The 3,152-nt window shown below is 34.6% G+C and overlaps 1 protein-coding gene across 1 annotated transcript; it reads right to left on the bottom strand.

The window, feature by feature from the left end:
* Positions 1-825: 825 nt before the first annotated feature.
* On the bottom strand, positions 826-2,556 carry LOC132038480 (uncharacterized). The gene is made up of 4 exons (XM_059429143.1): positions 2,499-2,556; positions 1,853-2,014; positions 970-1,079; positions 826-885 (listed from the first exon to the last, which is right to left on the bottom strand). The coding sequence occupies exons 1-4, from the start codon at positions 2,554-2,556 to the stop codon at positions 826-828; spliced, it is 390 nt and encodes a 129-aa protein (XP_059285126.1).
* Positions 2,557-3,152: the final 596 nt, after the last annotated feature.

A 3,152-nucleotide genomic window follows, 5' to 3' on the forward strand; every position in this document is an offset into this window, starting at 1 on the left:
CAACAACAATTACTACTAATTAAAAACGCTTACTTTTTTGCTCAAAATTTTGGCTAAACATGCTATACAATTTCTTTCTTCATATAACATGAGTTTCACCGTAAAAACAACACTTATAACATTGTTAGGGGAATGAGCATTCCAGCCTGGGACATTGAACTTAGCTAGTTGCCAAGTATACATCGACCTCGCAAACAATAGTTGTGGTACACACCTACAATTTTATACATAATAGAAAAGTACTACTAGTTTTTATAAGCACGAAAGGAATAGTTCAGTTGAGAGCTGTTCATAATTTTTTAAAAAGAAATTGAGAGTTGTTGTTGCCTGCGTCCACCCCTACTCAAGCAGTTCAGAGGATCTGCATAACTCGGATAAGGTTTTTGTTTGCCCCTAATCTCTCCTGTTTCTCCTTTAACTTGTTGAATCTTTCCCGCAACACCAAGACAATGAGCACAAAAAATGGGGAGGTTAAAAAAAAAAAAAAAAAAAAAAATAAAAAAGGACCGATCACAGCAGATCTCCTTTTGGTGCTCAAGAGAGAGACCTGGAGAAAATAATAAGATTTGGTCAAATATACACAATTCATAACCGATAATCTTTGTTCTAGTGCTTAAAATATTTTGAATCTCCCATAAACAAGTATATACAAAAAAAACCAGCAAGTGTATTCATGGATGGTTAGCAGCCATTCTTGTACATGAACATACAGCTTTCGTTTGGATATTGATGAGCTTTTTTAGTTTGTATTCCTCTGGAAATAGGGTGAAAACATGTCGAACCTTCCTTCTAACACCTCCAATAAAAACTTAGGTAACTTTAGATTCACCAAATAAAAGTAGAGGAAAACGAAGACATACCAAAAGCACCTATTTGACGATTTTTCTAAAGAATTTTGACAGAAAAATTTAGATGATCAGCGTCAATGATGACGTCATGACATTGGGATGTTAGTAAACCATAAATCACCTGACTCTTGACAGAAACCATGCAAACATTGAATCTGGAAACTCTATCAAACATGATTAATAAACTATTCCCACACAAGTGTGGACCATACATCATGGAAACAGAAATACCTGTTTCTTGCAAAGCATAGGACATTTATTTGATAATCAACTGACATTGCCTGTGAAATATGAACTGGTTAGAACAGAGGCCAAAAGAAGAAGAAAGACAAAAAGTTTGGTGGTCTTTACAGGACATGTCAAGAAGACACGAAAATTGGCAACCAATTGCCATTCATGTCCAACAATAAGAAAAGCTGAAGTACATTTTGTATCTCTTCTTAACACTGATCCAAATCCACCCAATTTACTGGGCATCTACAACTGAAGATTTCTTTTCTTTAGTATGCACAAAGCATATTGCATCTCTATACAAAGAAACAAAGATCTCACACAGAAAGTAAAAGGATCAAACAACCAGAAATCCAAAATGGTATATAGAATTTTAAAAAAAAAAAAAAAACAATTACACTCCTTCAGTCTCATTTTACGTGAACAAGTTTGACTGGACATGGAGTTGAGAAATAGAAGAAAACTTTGATACATAAAAGCTAATTATATGTGAAGTACCATGGCCTTACTACAAGAATAAAATTAGAGATAGCAACAGTCCTTTGTGTCCTTTCAGCTTTCTCTCTCCCAGTAAAAATATCACATTTTATATCAAGTGGAGTCCCAATAAATCATGTCACTAAAGGTAAAAAGATTTTAAGATTAAACAGTTTACAAACATAGATAATGCACCAATCTTTTTCGAAGCATCCTAAAAAAGAATCTTGGAGGCAGCTAAAGAAAATAGTGAAAAGATGCCACAGAACAGCAATCTGAAATGCAATATACCGTACCTTGATCAGCCAGGTTCTTTGGCATTGGCTTCCCCTCTTCCTTCAGATTCTCAATGTTCTTTTGTGCTTCTTTTGCCCAAGTAAACTTTGCAAATGTATTTTCAACATCAGATACCACTTGCAATGTTTTGCTGCCTCTTGCTTTTGAATTGTTTGAAGATTCTATTAAAAGAAAGAACAAAAAATTAATGACAAGAAGTGCTTCAATAGGTTATCCAAGTCTTTTCACGTTTACAGTTTTCTTCCATCTCTTCTACACATGACTACTAACTTACTCAGATTGTCCTTCACATATTTTACTAATATATTCTATTCATCCTGAAAAGAATTTCACTTTTTTATTTCTTTTGGTTTAATTATGTGAAACTTCACTTAACCACACCAGGAAGGTACACAGTATTTTTCACAAAAAGGATTTTGAATTCCCTTTTTGTATTGTAGGGAATCTATAAAATCCTTCACAGTTGCATAAAACTCATGTAACACTAGAAGTTCAGACTTTGTAAAATAAAAAATTAAAACAAAAAATAGCTGTGACTTTCTCTTCAAACATTTATTACGATTTCTTTCCATCCAAACTGTTCAAATTATACATGTGGTTCTGTCTATCATGTGTCTTTATCTCCTTTCAATTTTCTGCCCTTGCCGGCTTTCAACTGCTGCCCTAACTGATCCTGGCAAGACGCATTATGCTCCAAATGCATAACTGCAGTGCGCCAATAAGAGACCAGGGGTTTCTGTAGCTCTCAAGCACAAAAAAAAAAAAAAAAAAAAAACTCTAAAAACAACTACACCTCAATTCTAGACAAGTAGGGATCGGCTATATGAATCCTTATTGATCATGTTACTCCATTTAAACTCTTCTCATGCTGATTTACCCAAATACAAATAAAATCCTCTTTTCTATAGGTTCTGAGTAAGGCAAACTTCATGGGTAACTATTTATTCATACACGTTGCTCTAGCAGGGAAAAGGGCTTTTGACCTCCATACCATTTTGCATGACCAACACTGTTCCATTTCCTCTGCTCTAAGCTGTTGTGATGTGATTTAACAGAAAATTTAGCATTTTTTTTGGTTTGCACTTCTAAGAATCAGAGTTATCGTGCAGTTCCGCCTAACGGTTTCTCTTCATTCCATTCAACTTGCCACATCGTAATCCTTATCTCACCCCCTGATTAAATGTTGGAACTCTTCCCAGTGCTTTCTTATATTTTCCGAGGGTGCTTTCTGATATTCCATTTATTAAAGTGCTTTCGGTCTATGGTTTTTAGTTTCTGGCGCAACATACAAGATGTAAA

This window comes from Lycium ferocissimum, chromosome 11 (genome assembly GCF_029784015.1).
Source record: "Lycium ferocissimum isolate CSIRO_LF1 chromosome 11, AGI_CSIRO_Lferr_CH_V1, whole genome shotgun sequence".
Lineage (NCBI taxonomy): Eukaryota > Viridiplantae > Streptophyta > Magnoliopsida > Solanales > Solanaceae > Lycium > Lycium ferocissimum.